Here is a 19,483-nt window from a genome sequence, read left to right on the forward strand (position 1 = left end):
ATCCTGTTTTCAGTTATTTAATAGATCTACTTATTATTTGTAATCTTACAGAAATTATGTTTTCTTTATAATTGTACATACACGTACACGTTTTAACGAGAACTTCTGTACTCCGAGGTGTCACGTGTTTAAATAAAGGATTGATTGATTGAATGGATTGATTGATTGTTGTAGCTCAAGACGGCGAGTTTTTGAAGATCCTACGGGCTCTTCGTTTGCTGTGGCGTCTAAGAGTACTGGAAATATCGCCGGTTCACTCGTAGTCTTTAAGGATAACACTGTCCTAATATAGCTCAGTCACGAAAATGTATATTGTAAACGTTTAGAGGTAGCAACCCCCTAATCTCTAGTTTATTAAAACGGAAGTTTTAAACCGCACACGTAGGAGAAAAACACCTCAATCTGAAGGTTATGGAACTTTCAATTAACTCTTTGACCCCCCAAGACTGTCCAATTTCCCTCTGCCATACACCCAAAGTCACGCATTTAGGACACGAAAACAAAAAAGTCTTTACCAACTATACAAGCTCTTGATTGAAAAACAAATTCTCTTTCTCAGCACCTTAGGAAATGTTTCCATAACGGTATAGAGAATATGCAAACTGACGTTAGGCCTTAAAGAGTTATTCAGTGAGGGACCGGTCATGTGATCCTTCCCACTGATCTCGAACGTTTTGCGTGTAAAACAAACACAATGAAAAACCGCACATCTTTTGAAAAAAAAAATCAATCTTACGCGGCCAATTCCAATTGGTATAATGCTGCTGACCTCTACTGCTCAAGGCGAAACAAAATGGAAATGCATCGAGATCCACCACTTAAAAATCAATAACGTGATCTTCCGAAACCTCCCAAATATTGCACTTGTTTCGACATGCGTTTAGCGTGGTGAAGCGTTGACCTCCGACGTTCACTTCGAGGTAGAAGTCTTGCATGCGGCAATTGTAAAAATTGTCTCACCCTCTATGGATACAGCTGGAGTGATCAAGTTATTTGCTATGAAAGCTACTAATACATTTCTGTGGTTATAGAACGTTCATTTCAACCTTTCACCCAGACAAAAAAGTAACCGCAAGCTGGATCTAAAAAAATTTCATTCAGGATCATTTCCCGCTGTTTATTGATACAAGGTCTCTTCCCTTAAAAATGTATTTTTTGGAGCGGATTAAAGCCACGAAGACAACGTGGAGACTTAAACACATGCGGTTCGCACACATGCGGAGTCGTGCACTATAACCGGTCGTTTAATCAGTTTACCTTAGACGAAAAGTATCTATTCTTTTTCCTGAGATGATAAGAAATCACAGCAGTTTGTCATTACTCTAATGATTATTCCATGTATATTCTCCCTACTGTTTGTCTTTGCCAACAAAGGGCGGCAGTGTAATCATGTGTCACAAGAAAAAGCTTTTTTCACTACCCTCATCATCATCGTCATCAATTAAGGTTTATTCGCTCTTTCGCCTGTTTTCTCCACCATGTAACCTAAAGTGCAGTTATTCTTTCAGTTACTAAAAATTCTTCTTTGACGAATTGCACCTCTTCTTCTTCTTCTTCGGAGTCAGTTTGTTGTTTTACGCACGGCATCAGTGATATGATCGACGCACCCGCTATCAGCACCGCACCCGCACTGTAAAATGGGATGGCGTATGAGCCAAGCTTGTCAGCCATCATACCTGCACACACAAAAAATAACGCAAACTTTAGCCATGTGCTCCCAATCCTTTGGGCAGATCACAAACAATAGAGCACATTCTATTAAGTTTGGTAAAACCAAAATTAAAGTATCTCGAACAGGTAATCAAATCACAAAGTGAAAACAGCAAACTTCATAGAGGAAAAGCCAGAGAATTAAAGAAGAATAATGCATCGACCAATGAACGATTAAACATTCACTTGTCATTTATCGTCAAACCCACGATGAGCAAAACATAGTTTTAGAATCAGGGAAGCTTACCGGCCAATGGGGGTCCAATGGATACCGTAACGCCTATGAAGAAACTCAAGTAGCCCCAAGCTTGATTGAATTGGCTTTGTTTGACGCATTTTAAAAGTAGGAGAGAGATCTGCCCCATTGAGGATCCTTCCATGAAGCCGATCACTATGAAAATCGCTATCACTGATCCATATGACGCTGCTGATGGAAGACATATGACACACAATCCGCTGATTGTCATACCTCCCTGGTATAAATGGAATCTGTTGAAGTGTCGACGAAACTCTCCAAGTTTGCAGAAGAAATGACGACTGAAGAAGGATGCTATCGCCAAATATATGAAGAGCATAGACGCTTTGTCTCCAGAAATGTTTAGTTCCTGTTCGCAGTGCTTAATCTGCAGAGAAATATGTAGTTGTTTAGTGGCTTGCGTTTCACTGCCATTCAACGGTTTTTCAAAGCATTTTCAGCATAATTTGAGCGACTAACCACGACTTCCTGAGCCTTACGAAGCAATGATATGATAGGATAATTTGGTTTTATCCCTGATTAATTTGATAATGTAAATTGGCCACCGTTAACTGAGTTTAAAAGCTGGTCACTGGCATCAATCGCATATCATAGATCACTCCTCCTGTAATAATAACAATCTCTATAGTATGATGACACTTACAATGTGTACGGTTGGAACATAGAAGCTCAAATTAACAACCATGAACGAAGATAACAGGACAAGAAAAGGACGATTTCTTAAAAGAGATAAATCTCCTTTTTCCTCTGCTTTCTTATCTGCAACCATGCTACCCTTGTTGTTATTTGAGCGGTCCACAGGTACAAACACCAGCGAACACAAACCGCATAGCAAATAGAAACCTGCAAATCCTCTTAGCGTGCCCTGCCATCCAATTGTATCCAGCAAGCCTTGGGTGACTTGAGTAATAACAAGCATGCCTATGGCTGACGCGGATGCCATTATACCAACGGCTAAAGAAAGCCGTTTGACGAAGTAGTCCACGATGGCTACCATACAAGCGTTGTAAATCATTCGATGGCCAAAGCCTGACAAGAGTCCATACGTAGGGTACATCATCCACAGTTTAGGAGACAAAGACGCAAGAGAAAATCCAGTGATCCCTGCTAGGGCTCCCACGATGGCAGTGACCCTGTGGCTAAAACGATCGCTGATAAGAGAACCCAGAGGACTCGAGACATAACCAAAGCCGAGGTTTAACGATCCGATCCAGGCTGAAAATAAATTTGCGTAGATGCTTTTAAAATAGTGACTTTGAAATCATGTAAAATAGCTGGAGAGATAGGGTTAAATGCTAGCTAGCTAAACTTTCATCATGTGAATTAAATTCATGTTGTAACGCTGTCTCAAAAATCCGTTTCTACCCTCTGAAGGGGAAACATGCCCCAGAAACAAGGGCGTAGCCAGGGGGGGTCCTGGGGTGCCCGTGACTCCCCCTGGGTAGGTCTTCTTTGGAACAAACAACCTACAATATTCAGGTGGCGAAAACGCCATGACAATATCTTGGCCGTAAAAGCCATTGAAGAAACCCCAGCTAAATGAAGACTAAAAATAACCATATCAACCGAACATCCGGAGTGTGCTTGAATACTAGCAAGAGGAGGATAAACTGTTCACCCCGTCCCCGCCCCTTGTTCAATAAAAACAGAGCCTAATAATAAAAAAAGCGCAGGGGGCAAAAGTTCATTCATGCCGCGATAATATAACTGAGCCCGCTGATACACGCGGGAGAGCAGCGGTGTAAATGGTGAGTAGCCTCTGTGACCCCCCTTTGAGAAATCCTAGCTACGCCCCTGAGAAACGATGTTTTCTTAACCGCTCCACCGTTGGCAACTATCAATTATTTGGGCAATCGTTGAAGACAGTAAGATGTCATTCAGTTGTCTTAAACACTGTTCTTTCGAACGCAATGCAGAACGATTTTCACACAGGACCGGACATTCTAGTACATCGCATGCCTCAGCGACGAGTGTTACTTGAAAATATTTAGCTCATTAGCTCTCAGAGGTAGAAGATCGGATCGCGAAATCAAAAGCTATGAGTTAAGAAAGCACGAGGGATAAGGACCCATATTTTTAAAGTGCGAGACGTCGTACGCGTATATATACATCTATATATCTGGAGATTGAAGTAATCAATAAGACATTTTAATTAAAATCTGTCTGATGATCGCGTAAGCGTGAAACTCAGAGTCACAGAAATAGTTATGTCTTGTTGATTATTAGTTCAATCTTCAGATATACCACGCTCTGCGAACGCATCGAGCACTCTACCGCAAGGATAGACTATAACCAAGATTTATACATCTGTATATCACGTGTAAATCCCTCCACCTTATACCTCTTGTTTTTGTAATTCAAAGCTATTGATTTAGATATATCTATTAATTAAATTTGCAAGTTCCAATATCGCATTTCTACGGCCTGACTGGCTTACTCAACTCCGTTTATCAGCTCTTGTAGGGCTGAAAAAAGGCTCCAAATATCCAAACGTTCAGCATTCAATGAAATTTAATGCAACAATTAATTCGATTCTATTCGCACTTGTTGGATACAAGACTGGTCACAGCTATTTACCATCTCCTATCCAACGCACGCTCATGAGATAATTGTTTTATTAAAGACGTTAAATCAAATTATTAAATTTTATTAAAATTTTTAACTCCCTTTTAATTTTAAGCTGACGCGTACGCTTACTATATTTGTAGATTATGGTATATTGGCTCATATACCATAATGGCGAAGCCAATAAAAAGTCTTGAATTGCATTATCCAATGATCCAGTTTTTAATAATTGTAAATACTTTTTATGTTTCATTACCTGTAGATTGCCTGGACGCTCCAAAGTTCTCCATCAGAGGAGGCAGGAGCAAGCCAAAGCTGTACATGATACCCGATACAATTATAACTATGATTGTCGAGGCCACACACACTAACCATGACCAACAACTGTCGGAACGGCATTTAGGTTCTTTTTCCACAATCTTTTGACTTTCTTGGCCGCAATCTTGAGCATGTGAGGCCACCATGATTGTTTTCTCAATGCACTACAAAGAAATCATTTCTTGAGTTGATATATCTGACATCAACACAGAAAAATTTTCATTCACTACTAAGATGAAAGGGCTAAAGTTATCAGTAGTTGTACATCGAAATTGTCAAGGGAATTAAGCTTAGTTTAGTGGTACAGTTTCAGTTGAACACTTTTTTTCCCTGTTATTCTCAGTCGTTTTAATTACTTATTGTGTCAAGCCAAGAAAAAATGTTTGGCGATTAAGAAGCCTTAGAAACGTTAGAAACTTACCCCCTGTTATATAACTAGTTTGATTCACGTGCGAGTTGGAAGTGTAAGTGTTGCGTGCACGTGCACGTGCACCATTAGTCACTTGAAGAAAATTTTAAAAAAAAGGGTAAAGGTAGGCAAATTAACGTTGTTCCTAAAATTCTCTCCAATAGCGTTCGTTAAATTTTCCTTCATCACAGCTTTACAAAAAGGTTTTCATAGAATAAGAGTATCTATGTACGTGTTGAAGATTTTACATCACAAACAAGCCATTTCCGAGTTCTGAATACTACCACTTTTTCTTTGAGAATGAGACAAGATGTTTAATCTTTCTTGTAAATTAAGCACTAAGATCAGAAAACCCTTGAACTAAAACTATGTCATTTGAACACTATCGCTAACAAAAAGAGATCTCTAAAATGTTGCTTCTTAAGCTCGTCTACGAGTAGGGTAAGTTTCTATAATCGCTCACGTAAAACGGATGTCTGGTGTAAGAACAAGCTATATCACTTACCTTTCTATCGCTTTCCTCCTTCAGAATAAACCATAACTACTTTCTATCGAAAGGAACATCAAATCTCTCTGCAGAGCTTAATGATAGTTGAAGTTCAAATGACAATCTAGCCTTAGAACTCAGCGACGTCATTGCTTGTTCCAGACGTTCTTTGCTGTCCTGGGTCTGGTTATAATAACTTCCGCTCGATAGAGTTCATATTGCAAGGCAGAGACAATTCTCCGTGACAACATGAAACGTCAACCCAGTGCGCTATTGTATTCCGCTGACGCGCGGATTTGGAAACTGATAGGCTGAAACGGATAGGCAATTTAATGAGGAAACGAAAATACATTTCTCAGCAGACGTTTTCGTAGGTAGCTTATGATTTTCGGTTTTTCCTTGCTTCTTATTTTAGCGTTAACTTTTGTTTTTGTCAGAGTGCGACGTCAGTTAAATCGCGATCGGAAGGACTCTGCGCCACCTGTAACGATAGTCTTTTTCAATACAATAAAGTGAAGAAAGGCAATAATGTAAAATGCAAATCGGTAATTAAATAAACAAAGAAAAGAAGTAAGAAGCGCAAAGCATTGCGAGACGACACATTTTTTTCCGATGGAACGTGTCTATATCCGTGGTGTCTCTATAAATTAATCTTTTTCTATCAGAGCCATTTTTTTTTTTTGCATTTTTTCAGAGGAATGACAAAATACGAAATAAATAATTTTTTAAGTGGCCCTGAAATCTACTCCATTTTTAAGCTTTGTTGATAGCTTCGTTTTATAGTTAGATTATATTAGTTACTGATGATAGAATTTATTTCTAACATTGTACCAGTACAGTGCCAGTATTAATTGACTTATCCTTTCTTTATTTGATCCCTTTATCCGTTCATTAATCAAATGCTTCCTGGGACAATACATAACTTCATTTATTTTAATGGATTTCCGTCTGTAAACGACCCCCTTGACATTGTTGTTGTGGCTGATTGATAAAAATCGATTGATCATCACATTTCAGCCACGTTGCTCTGTCTTTTTTAGTTGAGCTCTTTCAAATTGAAAGCGAAGATTTTGTAAAAGAAATATAAACGTGCGTCCGTGACAGTGAATTTGAAAAACATACAGAGAGAATTAGCGTACAGAAGCTTTTTAAACTATTTTATTCTACCATCGAAAAGTTTGATAACAAAAAGAAAGACGTCTTTGAGCAAAACTCACTTACATATAACTCCAATAATAATGCAAACTATCACAAATTTTTTTGATTGACAAATTGGAAACTCGAATGATCATGAATCAAAAGAAAGACACAAAATACACTTTTAACATAATTGACAGTAATGTCGCAATCTGATTGGCCAATTTGCCGTCATCGATAAGAGTACAAACGATGCTTGCTTACGTCTACGTGTCACGCAACGTGTCACGCACTGAAGGAATCGTTTCATTTGACGTCGATATTGGGGTAAGAAACAAATCCACGGTGGTTTAGCATGGTCTGTACTTTCATGGACAAAAATATCCGTCATCACAAAGGTCCAAATTTGTTGCAGACTCAATTGGCGGCGCCTCGTGAGTCCACAACATTTTGACCACTATGATGACCACAATACATATATCTTAGACGTTTTGTTGTGTAGTATCGCTGAGTATTTTTACGAGTTGTGCCATATTTTTACGAGCCCGTAGGGCGAGTCAAAATACAAATAACGAGTAAAAATACTCAGCGATACTACACAACAAAACGTCTAATAAGTTATTTATTATCCAACACGCCAAACTGTTATTTCAGTGCGGGCGAATTTCGCAGATGTTTATTTACGGGGAGTGCGTGACACAAGTATGCGAAGCGGAACGGAATTGGCGCGTTGTTGTTTCTATTTTCTTCATTAAATGAAGAAATTTTCTGGTCGTCAAGCTGTTTTTCTTCGTTCGATTCATCTAATGAACTTGGATCTATATTTGCCAGCCATTCTGATTCTTCGTCGTCGGAAATATGATTCAAATTGTCCGCCATTTGTTTGTTTTTTTTCGTAACTACAATCCAATTCTTCGCTTGCGCGATGCGAGAAAACCTGTTTAGCCGGTACTACAATAGACGAGTACAAATACCGCGTGATATTTGTACTCGTCTATGGCGTTATTTGTACTCGTCTAGGTGTAGTTGGATAATAAAAACCTGTATCGATTTGTTAAGTGTACTCCATTCAACTGAAATTCCTTCTTAAATCCAATCCATTTCTAGACAACTGTAAGTTTTTCTGTAACCAAAAGTTCCTCGTCGATGGATGTTTGTGTTTCGCCTTCCTCGGGCAATCCTCTTTTAACGCAGGTCATGAATGAGGTGATCAATGCCCCTGCGATATGTATTGCACCTGCTGTGTAAAATGATATTGTATACGAGCCGACCTCGTCTGCCAATAGACCTGTTAGAAATAGGCAGATTACAATCAGATAAAACAAAGGGATAGTGCGAAGTGCTAAGAATGCAGTACATGCGCAGGCTTGGTTTTTGCATGGTCTTGTTCAGAAGCCTAAGTAGTAAGAAGCCTAAGCCGGTGGGATTAAAAAAAAGATTGCTCCATTTCTTACATTTGAACAGCAATCAAAATTGTTAAATACTGGCGAAAAATAGTTCATGGCTGTTCTGACGCGGCGTTTCATATCAGAAAGAAGACTTGAAGTAAATTTGATTTCATTTCAGACTCAGACAAACAAAGTTTAAAGCCAGTGCAACGGAGCTCACCAGCTAAAGGAGAACCGAGGCCAACGCTTAAACCAGAGAACAGCATCATATAACCCCAAGCTCGGTTGACTTGGTGTCTTCCTGTGCATTCCAAGAGCAGCAGGGCATATTGGCCATTCATTGCTCCATCCATCAGTCCAAAAACTGTGAAAATCGCTACAATCGATCCAAACGATCTCGCTAATGGCAAACAAAGCACGCATAGCCCACTGATGATCATACCTCCCTGATACAAATGGAATCTGTTCAGGTACTCTAAATCTCCAAGCTTGCAGAATAAATGGCGACTTATGAAGGAAGTTATTGCCATGTAGGTGTAAAGCATGGAGGCTTTCTTTCCAGGTATTTGAAGCTCTTGTTTGCAATGCTTTACCTGAAATCATGACAAATGAATATTTGGTTTTAAGGCGAAATAAAATTCTCACATTGACAGCTTTCTTTCCTCCTAATACCCGTCTTCGACTTTTATATGTCGTCACGTTGCAAGGAGAGCTTCCTTCTTGGTCTCTCATAAGAGCGAAAAAATTACTGGGACAAGCTTTCAATCTATGTCTTTTTGAGTACTAAAGCAATTTTCAAATGATAGTTGGTATTAAGCATATTGTTTTTCCATGCTGCACTATGTACGTAATTGTTCAAAAATTCGCACAAATCAAGAGGCAAAACTAGCAGCAATCGATTAGTTGTCACCTCGCTTGCGTTTTCCCGCGCTCAGGCAATTTCCTTCTCATTACCTTGAGTACTTGATGGCAACCCTGAAAAACATCCTGTGTTCTGATTCGTTAACGGGATTAGGTTGGGTTTCAATCAACAATCGAAAAGTGACGCATAAAATTTTTTGACTGAATAAGAGACATGTACTTACTATGTGCATGATTGGTACTTGATAACTAAAATGAACAACAGATACCGATGTTGATATGATTACAAATGAATAGTTCCCACAAAGCGAGCTGCTTTGTTTTGTCGCTTCTTTCTCCCTCGGTTTGTTAGTCATTAATTTGCTATTGAAGGTTTCGTCGAGACCATTATCGAAGGGTACAAACACCATTGAACACAGGCCGCATACCAAATTTAGCAAACCGAACCCTCTTACTGCCCATCGCCATCCCCACGTATCTAGTAAAAACTGCGTGACTTGTGTGGTAACGAACATTCCAATGGCCGGTGCCGACGACACAATACCAACAGCCAAAGAGCGGCACTTAACAAAATACAGAAGAACCATCAAATAACAGGAGTTGTAAACCATCATATGCCCAATGCCTGATAAAACACCATACGCTAGGTACATCATCCATAGTTTAGAAGAGAACGAAGCCAGAAAAAAGCCGATTATTCCGAAAAACGAACCCAAGATGGCGGTGAACTTGTGGCCAAAACGATCGCTGACATGGCAACCTACAGGGCTGAAGATGCAACCACATGCCACGTACAAAGAACCAACCCATGCTGGAAAGAAAATAAATCTGTGAATAGCATTCTTAACCTTCGGATTAAAAAGGACCAACTTATTCTATCATTTTCTCTCATTGTAACCAACTAATTTTGAAAGTATTCAGGCTTCTACGGGGTTCGATCCCAGGCTACCCAGATGCCAGTTCGTTACTTGGTCATTTTCTCTCATTGTACATACAACTCATTGTATCTCTTTTAGTTTTATCCATTTTAATTCCCCTTCGCTTGATATTTATCGAAAAACTACGCGTTTTTCAGTCTTGTATAGCTGAAACTTTCATGTTGTTTCCTTGACGTTGAAGGTGTCAGACATATTAGGGACTTTAAGCAAACCACGACGGCTACGGCAACGAGAACGTGGAAAGATCTAAGTAGCAGAACAATAGCCCAGCACGTGCGGTTCAAAACTTTGTACATTTCTTAGCCGTCCTTTGCAAAACAACAACGTGAAATCACCAAAATTTGCCTCGTCTGCGAAGCGAAACCGCGACGGCAAATTATTTTAATTTACATTTGGAACTCAACGCTACTTTTATGCGTTATGTTGAGTTTGAGGTCTGGCGCCCTATGAGACGGTAAACGCATGCAACCATTTTCGAAATTCTAACTAAAAGTGGAAACTCATTTTTTAATCGAAGTCTTCCATGGCGTTGCCGTCCTGACTGCTTAAAGTCCCTATTATGACCAGACTATACGACCTGAAAGGGAGATGTTTCGGCGAGGTAACTCACTCATAAATGATACTCCAAATGATCATTCCTATGGTAGACTAAATAAAGACCACCAGAGTAGAGAACAAGCGACACAAATAACGAAAAAAAGAAGCCGGTTTAGCCATGAAATATATATATATATATATATATATATATATATATATATATATATATATATGTATATATATATAACTGCAGACAGTGCACACTGTTTCGACCTATGTGGGTCTCATCAGTGCAGTGCAGACACTGGGCCAAGCTCTGGAATAAACCATTGCCTGGGCGCTACACTTGTGGGACCAAGTGCAGGTATGTTGCCATGCGAGAGTGCTCAAATCACAACTAAGGTGATGAGCTTCGCCCGAAGGCTAGGTGCATGGCAACCCCAGTGTAGAGTGCTCAATCGCAAGGTAGCCAAAAGGCAAAGCCAAGCGAGAGCTATCTAACTGCAGTCTAAATTGCGTTCGTGTTGGCTGTGAGGTTTGGACTGCGAATCTTTATTGATCCTCCGGGCGCGGTGCACCTTTGTTTGCCTGAGAGTTCCATTAACGACTAGTGTACTCTAGTTTGAGCACTCTGGCATGACTTAGACGATACCACAAAGGTTGGATCGTTTGGGGTGACCATATTGGTTCTCCTCCATCCTAGCATTAGCACTGCACTGATGAGGCCCAGAAGGCCGAAACAGTACTGTCTGCAGTTAGTTATATATATATATATATATATTTAATAACTCGTCGGCAAGGAATTCGAGGCAATTTAATTGCTAGTGTCAGCAAGAATCAGTCCCCTCATTCCTGTGTGGTAACAATTGAAATTTCCGAGCAACTTAAGGAATATAATCTTTACTGGAAAATGAACAAAGAACTTTGCAACACAGGTTAGGTTAAAGAGGCGCGACAAATACTTCGATAAGGTAAGATTTTTTTTTTTTTTCTCCTCTTACCGCGTGATGTAAACAATTGTTTAAACTGTATGTGATATTTCCAATAAAGTAAGAAATAATAAAGTAAGAAATAACAAAACAACACCAAATTACCCTCTCGGTGAGATAGTAAAACGCGGGATGTAATCTAGTCGTAAGGACTGTAATAATGTACATAATATGAACAGGCAAAGAAATGATTCGCGCGAGTGGAGCGCAATTTATATTGCAGAAAATACTCATGAAAATATTCAGGCTTCGACGGGGTTCGATCCCAGGCTACCCAGATGCCAGTTGGTTACAACTGCCAACTGAGCTACGAATCCTCACGTTGTGTACAGAGAAAATTTTAGAGCGTTTTCCTTTCCAGTAGACGAATTACGTTAGATGTTGAACTAATTTTTTTTTCAATCTTAAGAGAATAAAAGCGCTCCTCAAAATGGAGGGAAACGATAAGTTGGTGAGGATATTAGGACGTGGATGATTGGGAATGGAGAACATGAGCAAAAAACGACGCTGACATCGAATTCGGCTTTTTCGAGTCACAAAAATGAGATTTGAAAGTTACTTTACCTGTAGTTTGTCGTCTTTCTTCAAAGCCTTCCGTCAAAGTGGGAAGCAGTAGCCCAAAGCTGTATGATACACCAGCGACGATGGCTATAGACAGCGTTGAGGCAGCACATACCACCCAAGACCAGCAGCTGTCTGGATGACATTTGGATTCGCATCTTTTGAGAGTTCCCGCTGCCTGGTCGTTTGAATCTTTTGAGAAGCTCCTGGCCATCGTCTTAGAGATAACTCAAAGGTCGATGTGTTGAAGATGGAGCGGCAATATTCAACTGAGCGGCGAAAGTAATCTGCGTTATTGTTGCTTAACTTCATTTTGTGATTGGCCCAGAAAACTCGCCTCATTCTCCCAACCATTCAAAGAAATGAAGCAAGTCGCAACATGTCCTCGTTGTTACGTGAGCTTAACACCGCTCAAATTTGCACTAATGTCTTATTTACTCTGGGTTTCCATTGGGCTCTTGACTCTCTTGACTTTGTTTTGATTGGCTGTGATTCCTTTTTCTTTGTTAAGAATTTAATTTTTTTGTACAGCTGCAAATCATAAAGCGCCCTATCAGTTAATATTAACTTGATTTTCTAACTGACATTCATCTAAGTTTGCAGTTTGCGCCACTGAGTGGCTCAGTGTGTCAAGTGTGTTTGGAATAAATGGGGCTTGAGCTCCTTTCCATCATTTCGTCGAATAGGGTCATTCTGTTACGCTAAACTTAGGACCTTGTTCGCTACGCAAATTTAGCGGTTCTTTTGGCCATTTGTCAGTGATTGAAGTGCTTTCTCTTACAATAAATAAAATTTTCCTTCATATTTTCCATGATGTGCAGATCAAACCCATATTTCTATAAGGAAAAGTCTCGTTTTCAATCACGTATCGGAGTCGCAACCGTAAAATTATTATAAGATGTTTTCATCTTTTGTAGTGACACGCCAAGTTGTATCGTGACGCTAGAAGGTAATGTTGCAGAATATCTGTTTTACATGCAAAACACAAAACCCGCCGCATCCCACATACCTTGTTCCGCAAGAGAAAGATGATTTAAGGGTATATTTTTTAATCACCATTCAACCAGTAATTAAATGCTGGAAAATAATAATGTTAACAAATATGATAACGATAACAACAATGATAATGATAGCAGTAGTAGTATAATTATAATTTTAAGGGTTAGCTCGAAAGCCTCATGGTTCCCCTAGTAGGCTCCAGCAATGCTTTCCTATGCTTCTTTTTGTCTGTAGATTATGAATAATTTTCTAATTTTATTTTAATTCTATTTTTTGAGCCTTTTGTTTCATACAAAATGGCATTCTGCGTTTTAGGTTTATACGTCATTCCGCGTCGATATTCCGCAATCATTCTGTTGCTTGCTCGCTTCACTAATTTTATGGCCCTTTTCGGCAGAATTCGCTTATTCATGCAGTAAAATGCTGTCTTTTCAAGGGGAGAATTTCCTTAAAGCTTCCATGATGTGCAAATCACATCTATTGAGATATTTCTGCAAGGAAATGTTTTGATTTGAATTATGCGTCGGTGGTGCCATAGTGAAATCAGTTTGAGGTGTTTATCGTCTTTCGTAGTGTAACGTACGGAAAGAACTAAAATATCATACCCTCGGATCTTCATCATCTGCTGATTTAAACGGTAAAATACTCTCTCTTCATAGAGAGACCTATTAAGATATTTCTGCAAAGAAAACTTTGCGCACAATCGCGCACAATCCTGAAAGGATTGTGAGATGTTTATCGCTAGCTACTGTCTTCCGATCGAGTATGAATATCGAACTAGTAAGACACTCCGAAACAAAATAAGTAGCACCAGGAAACATCGGATCAAAATTGGGTCAAGATCAAAATTCTATGGTTACACTCGCTCACTCGCTTACTCATCTCGACAACATATTTGGCTTGGACTCCATTGGAGGCAGTAGCCACAAAAATTACATCTTCAGATGTACTGAGCATAATTCGCTGTTTCAAACTATAAACGTTGTCTATTCAAAAAAAAAATATATCTTTTTAGCTTTCATAACGTGGCGATCACACCTTCTGGGATATTTCTGCAAGGTATAGCTTTCAATTGTTTTGCACGCGCTTTCCTGAAATGATTGTGATATGTTTATCGTCCTCTGTAGTACGCCGAAACAAAGAATAAATTAGTATCGGAAAAAAGCGTGTCCACGTGCTCATTACGAGAAACATTCAAAACGATTCGAGGAAAACATCACCGTGCGTTGAACGAAGATATTCCATAATAAACAAAAGGAATATCAGGTTAATACAAACTTGAAAGGGAGATTTTACGTTTTATCAAAACTGTCTTGAAAATTAAATGTAAGCAGGGAAAAATGATTGTAAAAAAATCAAAATCTTAAATACAATGATACAACACAAAATATTATTATATAATAAAACAATCATGATAATAATGCACTGATGACAAATATCATCATAAAAATAAAATATTGATGATGAATATAATGCTAATAATAATACATTGATAATAATTATTAAAAAATTGCACTCGTTTTAAATTTGCATAGCTAAAGCAAACTACAAGTTCATTAAAATTATCAACATAAAGAGCAACTATTTGGAATTCAATCTTTTAAATACTTGTGAACGATAAGAGAGTCTAACGGTCAATAATTACAAAGAGAATGATAAAAGGAATATATAAAGGAATGTAAGTCTGACGATAATAGACATGGTGCTTGCTTCCTGTCAATGTAAGCGAAACTTGATAGCGTCTTTACACTCCTGCTTCAAGTTAAAACCCATTTCTTTCAATGACACCACCGACTGTCAAATGGTCGCTCCTTTTTCTCTAGCCAGATCTAGAGATGTTAATACTTTTCTTGGTCATGTGTTCTTAATATCATATTATTAACCGAGTTTTTAAGTGCCTTTTCTCTATCACTCCGGGTTGCCTGCTGCGCTGACGCACTCTGAAGTCGTCCTATAGCTCATCTGTTTGGGAAACGATTTTCTAAACTAGTGGCATGCTTGTTTTCACTGACGTTTGATAATAAATGTAATGATAATAATAAAGATACATCGATAATAAAATTATGACAATAATAATGCGTTGAGAATAAATCTAATGATAAAAATACTACATTAATAATAATAGTAATGATAATACATTGATAATTAAAACAATGATTATCATGAGAATTATATTAATGATAATCCGTGAGCAAATGACGCATCAGCACTGTGCAAAGGCCCACTTGTGGCCTTCTAAATTAGCTCCTCGATTTTTAGATTTGTTTTCCATATTTATTTATTTTTACTTTTCTTTTTTGAAACCAACTTGAATTAGAGATTTACTTTCATCAAAATTGTCTAAGATATTTCAGTTGAAATGTACGCAAGGAAAATTGATTATAAATATAATCATACCCATAAGAATAGTAAAAATGATGATGAAGATCAATAAAGATAAAGATAATACATTGATGACAAAAGAAGAATGACAACATAAATACATTGTATATGTGCACGATCCTTCGCAGTAAAGCACTATTTAAGCAATAGTGAAAATCAGACCTGAAAAAAAATTCAGGCCTGTACGGGATTCGAACCACTGACCTCTGCGATACTAGTGCAGCGCTCTACCAATTGAGCTAACAAGCCAACTGGGAGCAGGCCATCAAATTAATTCGACATAAACCCGTTGATGATAAATCAAACAACAAATATATATGAAATACATATATATGAACTGCGGTTATGAAACGTATATGTGCACGATCCTTCGCAGTAAAGCACTATTTAAGCAATAGTGAAAATCTAGTGAATTTTTTTTCAGGTCTGATTTTCACTATTGCTTAAATAGTGCTTTACTTCGAAGGATCGTGCACATATACGTTTCATAACCGCAGTTCATATATATGTATTTCATATATATTTGTTGTTTGATTTATCATCTACGGGTTTATGTCGAATTAATTTGATGGCCTGCTCCCAGTTGGCTTGTTAGCTCAATTGGTAGAGCGCTGCACTAGTATCGCAGAGGTCAGTGGTTCGAATCCCGTGCAGGCCTGAATTTTTTTTTCCAGGTCTGATTTTCACTATTGCTTAAATAGTGCTTTACTGCGAAGGATCGTGCACATATACGTTTCATAACCGCAGTTCATATATATGTATTTCATATATATTTGTTGTTTGATTTATCATCTACGGGTTTATGTCGAATTAATTTGATGGCCTGCTCCCAGTTGGCTTGTTAGCTCAATTGGTAGAGCGCTGCACTAGTATCGCAGAGGTCAGTGGTTCGAATCCCGTGCAGGCCTGAATTTTTTTTCAGGTCTGATTTTCACTATTGCTTAAATAGTGCTTTACTGCGAAGGATCGTGCACATATACGTTTCATAACCGCAGTTCATATATATGTATTTCATATATATTTGTTGTTTAAAAATACATTGATGACGAAAACAATGATAAAAATAGTAAAGATAATCCGTGAGAAAATGACGCCTCAGTAATTTTCATAGGCCACCTTTTCAAAAAACAAACTTCAACGCGCAACGTCGCGTATGTAACATCAACTGCTAACCAAGACGTGAGCAATTACTCCCTAATAAGAGGAGTCACAAAAGTGTAAACACATTTTCACTCAGTAAATAGATCCAGTAGTCTCGACATTGTTTCAATGTTTAGAATTTGGAGACTAGGACGCGCTGGAAAGAAGCTAATCTTGACGTATCAAAATCTTTGAAAAAGTTCATTCATGCATCATCCGCGACAGGCTCCTGCAAAACCCGCCGAGAGAGTTGCATGGTTTCGGTTGGGTCGACCTTCCGAGATAATCAAACAAGAAAACCCGGTTTTGATAATTCCACCGAATCACAAAATTTTGGAGATCACGAGGGCAGGTTGGACAAGCAGCTGTCACGCGTAAAGAGCCAAACAGGAAAGAAAATAGTGGGTTGGTAACTTACATTTGCATCATGGAGCGGCGTCCGGATGGTTTGTGGTCATGTCTTGTATGTGCTGCATCCATATTGTCTATTCTAATCACAACCGGCGGTCCATACGCTTTTGGATTACTTCTTCCACCATTAATGGATGAATTTAACACAACCAGACAAGAAACAGGTGAGAGGAACTTTGATGGGATTCTCCAGTCACGCAGAGTGTACCCACTGATCATGAGATGTTTGAATGCTAATGTTACGTGACGACCAGTTTTAGTACAGCAAATTCTACAGCTATGTACTTAAAGAATGGGGGATGGGAGTAATTGTTCGTTAAGAAGACGTTTTTCTTCGGTAACGAAGAGATTCGGGATTTAAATGATTACGTTACTTGATCAGTTATTGGTTTTACGACTTTGATGCTTACAACGACAGATGTGTTAAAGCCTGGAATAGATTGAGCTCGTCAAGAACCGTGCATGCACCGGAGTCTTCTAAATTTTGTTTAGAAATAAGTAAATGAGGAGGAATTTTGGATTAGATCACTACAAAATATACTTACCCTTTTCGATGTTTACGATATTTGGAAACGTTAATTCTGGGATATGAATGAACCTTTGTTGGAATTTACTAGGAAAGAAGCCAGAACAAACCTGCATTAAGTTACAAACTAGAATGTACTGTCGCAAATCTGTGTCACGAAAAAGGTAAATGTTTAGTTGTTTTTAAGTTTGAAAAACTCAAAGTAGAAGGAAGGTTAACCACCTGAAGTCGTCATTGGGTGTTGCACGTTTGGAATATCATCCGAATTACAGTGAGAAGTTCTAGAAGCGCCTATATGTAGTCCCGAACCATTTTAAAACTGCATTGAGAATTTCTCTAATAGTCCAAGTTAGCGAAAGTTTGAACGCTTATCTGATTGTTGTCTTTGATAAGATAGCGGGTACCGTAACTAAGCGAAGGAACTGTTGGATGAGTAGAGTAGGTACTCCTACCTAAAGAAATAAAACATATTCTTCTCGTCTAATTTTGGAACATCTTCCATTTTTCATTTTGTTAGCATGGGTTGGATCCTTGAACGGAGCATTTGGCCATTTCCTCAACCCACTTAGTGTTCATGTTGCAGATCTGTTCGGACTCCGGGCTGCAGCCATTCTTGGATCCTTGTCGGGCATCATTGGCTTATGCCTGGCTTCATTCTCTCAAAAACTTTGGATAATGTTTCCAACATATGGTTTCCTGACGGGATTTGGATTTATGACGATCTTTAGTGTATCGGTACTAGCTGCATTGCAATATTTTGTGAAATGGCGTTCCATAGCTGCTGGGCTGGTTGCTTCTGCAACATCAGTTTCCATGTTTGCGATGACGCAAATCATTCAAGCACTGCTGAGTGCCTTTGGTTGGCGAGGGGCCATGCGTGGAATGGCGGGCCTATGTTTTATTTGTGGATTGAGTTCAGCTGTGTACTTACCGATGAACAAGGCAAAGGAAAATAATGAACTAAAGATGAAAACAATCGAGACAATCAAGAAAAAGGAAAATGAATCCCATGTACTTAAGAACCGCAGATTCTTGGTGTTTTGCGCGTCCATAACAGTTACTACTCTGGGTTTTTATAACCCCATTATTCATATCGTAGGTTTCATTTTCATTTTGTCGGAGCTATCTAAATTACGCCTTTATAACTGAGTATTATAATACAGGTACGGTAACTATTTCAACTTTGGCCTGTTTTATCAAACTAGAAATAAAAAAATACAAAGATAATTAGTGCTCGATGATTGATAGCAAGTGAAATACTATGAGCCGGAATTCCGGACTAAAATATCAGTGTCTTCTAAAATTAACTACAGTAAGGTCGTTTCTTGGTTTTCCACAGTGCACTGTCGGTGAAGATCAGAAGCACGTCTGAGCTGCAATTATCATCAGCGTCTACTTGAGAAATCTTCATTTCATTTTTTCCAATTTTTCCATCGCAGGCTTCTCGTGGTTTCGCCGCCCAAAACTGAAAAAATTACACAAAACCACCAAAAGCACAGGCTCAAGTATATTAACATTGTGCCTAATACTAAATCGTGAAAAGTTGTTCAGTAGCTTTGATAAACGGGCACCGGAACGGACCGGATCGGACCGGATCGGATCGGATCGGACCGGATCGGACCGGATCGGACCGGATCGGATCGGACCGGACCGGACCGGATCGGACCGGATCGGACCGGATCGGACCGGATCGGACCGGATCGGACCGGATCGGACCAGATCGGACCAGATCAGCTCTAGTTCTTAAAACTATAGACTCACTACGTTGGACTGTTTATCAAAAAGCTTACATCTTCCTTTATACACAAATGTCGTTATTTGTTTTTTTTTTTACTTTTCAGATTAAACACTGCCAGCAAGAACTTAATA

The 19,483-nt window shown here is 38.8% G+C and overlaps 3 protein-coding genes across 6 annotated transcripts in view; 1 reads left to right on the forward strand and 2 right to left on the reverse strand.

Moving 5' to 3' along the window:
• Positions 1–1,086: 1,086 nt before the first annotated feature.
• LOC111345133 (monocarboxylate transporter 10) lies at positions 1,087–6,335 on the reverse strand. The gene is made up of 5 exons (XM_022952410.2): positions 5,764–6,335; positions 4,788–5,013; positions 2,610–3,181; positions 1,958–2,333; positions 1,087–1,676 (listed from the first exon to the last, which is right to left on the reverse strand). The coding sequence occupies exons 2-5, from the start codon at positions 4,993–4,995 to the stop codon at positions 1,486–1,488; spliced, it is 1,347 nt and encodes a 448-aa protein (XP_022808145.2). The 5' UTR covers positions 4,996–5,013; positions 5,764–6,335; the 3' UTR covers positions 1,087–1,485.
• A 550-nt stretch (positions 6,336–6,885) lies between these two features.
• Positions 6,886–17,227, reverse strand: LOC111345129 (monocarboxylate transporter 13). Of its 2 annotated transcripts, XM_088732585.1 has the most exons (6): positions 17,096–17,227; positions 13,166–13,233; positions 12,160–12,687; positions 9,356–9,942; positions 8,491–8,863; positions 6,886–8,170 (listed from the first exon to the last, which is right to left on the reverse strand). In XM_088732585.1, exons 3-6 carry the CDS (start codon positions 12,368–12,370, stop codon positions 7,986–7,988), a joined length of 1,356 nt encoding a protein of 451 aa, XP_088588711.1. In that variant the 5' UTR covers positions 12,371–12,687; positions 13,166–13,233; positions 17,096–17,227; the 3' UTR covers positions 6,886–7,985. The 2 variants fall into 2 exon arrangements, with proteins under 2 accessions (XP_088588711.1, XP_022808141.2); XM_022952406.2 differs by lacking the exon at positions 13,166–13,233 and having other exon boundaries at positions 17,096–17,221.
• LOC111345131 (monocarboxylate transporter 10) overlaps positions 17,105–19,483 on the forward strand; it is a 6,726-nt gene continuing 4,347 nt past the window's right edge. For 2 of the 3 annotated variants that reach the window (XR_015991515.1, XM_022952408.2), the window contains exons 1-3: positions 17,105–17,252; positions 18,132–18,709; positions 19,456–19,483. The exon at positions 19,456–19,483 is cut by the window's right edge and continues 345 nt beyond it. Coding sequence is in view for 2 of the 3 variants with exons in the window: in XM_022952408.2 (XP_022808143.2) it covers positions 17,105–17,252; positions 18,132–18,709; positions 19,456–19,483 (754 nt within the window). In the remaining variant the exon portion in view is untranslated. Of the gene's footprint in view, positions 17,253–17,705; positions 17,779–18,131; positions 18,710–19,455 lie in introns of all 3 variants that reach the window. The other variant, XM_088732586.1, reaches the window with a different exon arrangement.

This window comes from Stylophora pistillata, chromosome 9, assembly GCF_964205215.1.
Source record: "Stylophora pistillata chromosome 9, jaStyPist1.2, whole genome shotgun sequence".
NCBI lineage: Eukaryota > Metazoa > Cnidaria > Anthozoa > Scleractinia > Pocilloporidae > Stylophora > Stylophora pistillata.

Excerpts from the sequence above, each read along its gene's own strand:
- LOC111345133 (XM_022952410.2), bottom strand. The coding sequence starts at position 4,995 with ATGGTGGCCTCACATGCTCAAGATTGCGGCCAAGAAAGTCAAAAGATT. Across the intron at positions 2,334-2,609 it reads ATGTTCCAACCGTACACATT|ATTAAGCACTGCGAACAGGA; the intron begins GTAAGTGTCATC and ends ATTTCTCTGCAG. Across the intron at positions 1,677-1,957 it reads CATTGGACCCCCATTGGCCG|GTATGATGGCTGACAAGCTT; the intron begins GTAAGCTTCCCT and ends TTGTGTGTGCAG.
- LOC111345129 (XM_088732585.1), bottom strand. The coding sequence starts at position 12,370 with ATGGCCAGGAGCTTCTCAAAAGATTCAAACGACCAGGCAGCGGGAACT. Across the intron at positions 8,864-9,355 it reads AAGTACCAATCATGCACATA|GTAAAGCATTGCAAACAAGA; the intron begins GTAAGTACATGT and ends TCATGATTTCAG. Across the intron at positions 8,171-8,490 it reads CCTCGGTTCTCCTTTAGCTG|GTCTATTGGCAGACGAGGTC; the intron begins GTGAGCTCCGTT and ends TATTTCTAACAG.